The sequence below is a fragment of the Mirounga angustirostris genome, unplaced genomic scaffold (assembly GCF_029215605.1).
Source record: "Mirounga angustirostris isolate CCGP_5_RB_7025 unplaced genomic scaffold, mMirAng1.0.hap1 SCAF_15, whole genome shotgun sequence".
In the NCBI taxonomy this organism is placed as follows: domain Eukaryota; kingdom Metazoa; phylum Chordata; class Mammalia; order Carnivora; family Phocidae; genus Mirounga; species Mirounga angustirostris.
In genome coordinates, this window is record NW_026991723.1 from 58,620,681 (window position 1) to 58,623,360 (window position 2,680).

General features: G+C 46.0%; 1 protein-coding gene across 1 annotated transcript; it reads right to left on the bottom strand.

The window, feature by feature from the left end:
* Positions 1-1,735: 1,735 nt before the first annotated feature.
* Positions 1,736-2,680, bottom strand: LOC123849381 (olfactory receptor 13C7-like). The gene has a single exon (XM_045881983.1). The coding sequence runs from the start codon at positions 2,678-2,680 to the stop codon at positions 1,736-1,738; it is 945 nt and encodes a 314-aa protein (XP_045737939.1).

The window sequence follows — 2,680 nt, forward strand, 5'->3', positions numbered from 1 at the left end:
CAGGCAGAGGCACCTCCACATCAGTCAGGCTCCAAAGTCCATGCTCTTAACCACAAGGGTAATTGCAAGTAGATTTTTAGCAATTGGTGCCAGTGTCCAGTCCCAATCCTGGAGAGAGAGAGGAAACTGAGTTTGACCATTAGGGTCTGGATGGTTGCAAACATGAATTCCAGCGAATAGATGTGCTTTATGTACAGTAAAAGACGATGGAGTTTCCCAAAATTGTTTCTAGGATATTAAGCAGGAAATAATTAAACAGGAAACACTCTGGGCCTTGCAGAGTGAAATGTCTTGGTGTTGGTGATTTTCCCAAATGGTAGGTTGCTTTTCAGTTTGGACACCAATTAAGAAGTGACTGTTCCTCACTGCCACCCTCCGTCCCCATTGCACAGTAGAGCAGAAGACAACATAATGGCACATACAAACTGCAGCTGGTCTGCACATGAACAAGGACAGTATGTTTTTCTTTCAAAGTTTTAATTTTTACTTATTTTTTCATAATAAAAATAAAATTTAATAGTCACCTATCCTCATTTCTAGGTGATTTAGCACAACCCCCTCTTCATTCTAAAGACTTGATGTTCCAAAAATCTCAATGAGATACCACCTCACACCAGTCAGAATGGCTAAAATTAACAAGTCAGGAAACGACAGATGTTGGCGGGGATGCGGAGAAAGGGGAAGCCTCCTACACTGTTGGTGGGAATGCAAGCTGGTGTAGCCACTCTGGAAAACAGTATGGAGGTTCTTCAAAAAGTTGAAAATAGAGCTACCATACGATCCAGCAATTGCACTACTGGGTATTTACCCCAAAGATACAAAAGTAGGGATCTGAAGGGGTACGTGCACCCCGATGTTTATAGCAGCAATGTCCACAATAGCCAAACTGTGGAAAGAGCCAAGATGTCCATCGACAGATGAATGGATAAAGAAGATGTGGTATATATATACAATGGAATATTATGCAGCCATCAAAAGGAATGAGATCTTGCCATTTGCAATGACGTGGATGGAACTGGAGGGTATTATGTTGAGCGAAATAAGTCAAACAGAGAAAGACATGTATCATATGATCTCACTGATATGAGGAATTCTTAATCTCAGGAAACAAACTGAGGGTTGCTGGAGTGGGGGGTGGGGTGGGAGGGATGGGGTGACTGGGTGATAGACACTGGGGAGGGTATGTGCTATGGTGAGCGCTGTGAATTGTGTGAGACTGTTGAATCACAGATCTGTACCTCTGAAACAACTAATGCAATATATGTTAAGAAAAAAAAAGAAGAAGAAGGTAGCGGGAGGGGAAGAATGAAGTGGGGGAAATCGGAGGGGTAGACAAACCATGAGAGACGATGGACTCTGAGAAACAGACTGAGGGTTCTAGAGGGGAGGGGGGTGGGAGGATGGGTTAGCCTGGTGGTGGGTATTGAGGAGGGCACATTCTGCATGGAGCACTGGGTGTTATGCACAAACAATGAATCATGGAACACTTCATCTAAAACTAATGATGTAATGTATGGGGATTAACATAAGAATAAAAAATTTAAAAAAAACAAATAAAGACTTGATGTTCCATTGTCAGTCATTCAGGAAATCCCCATGCTGATATGCATTGTTTGGGCACTTTTGTGATGAAACTGATGTGTAGGACCATTGAACAAATCTATGCTTATCAAGTAGCCATTTCCTAGGGGATCTGTGTGCACAGAACCACAAGATAGGCTGCTTCCTCCTACTCTCACTGGGCAAAGCATTTCTGACTCACCAGGGTCTTCACAGCAGTCTTAACATCCTTGTTTCTGAGGCTGTAGATGATGGGGTTGAGCATGGGAGTCAGTGCTCCATAGAAGAGGGAGGTGAGCTTGTCTGAAACGTCCTGCTTGTCTGTCCCCAAGGGGTCCTTAGATTTGGGCTTCCCATACATGAAAAGAATAGTCCCGTAGAAGATGCCCACTACAGTGAGGTGGGCAGAGCAGGTGGAGAAGGCCTTTTTTCTCCCCTCAGCGGAGGGGATCTTCAGGATGGTGGTGAGGATGAAGATGTAGGACACAAAAATGAACAGAACTGGGACCCCCAGGAAGATCACATTGGCCACCCCCATGCTGATCACATTGATGGAGATGTCAGTACAAGCCAACTTCAGGACAGCCAGGATCTCACAGGTGAAGTGGTTGATGACATTGTCCCCACAGAAGGGTAATTGTACTGCAAGAGAGATCTGCACCAGAGAGTTAACTCCACCAGCCGCCCAGGAGCTGACAGCCATGGGCACGTAGGCAGCCTTGCTCATGACCACAGGATACCTAAGGGGGTTACAGATGGCCACATAGCAATCAAATGCCATCATGCCCAGGAGCACACATTCTGTGGCTCCCATGGCAAAGGAAAGAAACATCTGCATGGCACAGCCTGAGAAGGAGATGGTTTTCCTGGGAGTGAGGAAGCCATCTAGGACTAGAGGGACTGAGGAGGTTGTGTAGCAGATGTCCAGGAAGGAGAGGTTCCCCAGGAAGAAGTACATGGGCGTGTGCAGGCGGAAGTCAAGGATGGTCACCAGGATGAGGACCCCGTTGCCCAGCAGGATCACCAGGTACATGGACAGGATGAGCACCACTAGTTTTGGGTGGGCAGAGAGGCCAAGCAAAACAAATTCTGTCACAGCAGATTGGTTGGATGCTTCCAT

Coding starts and splice junctions, on each gene's coding strand:
- LOC123849381 (XM_045881983.1), bottom strand. CDS start 2,680: ATGGAAGCATCCAACCAATCTGCTGTGACAGAATTTGTTTTGCTTGGC.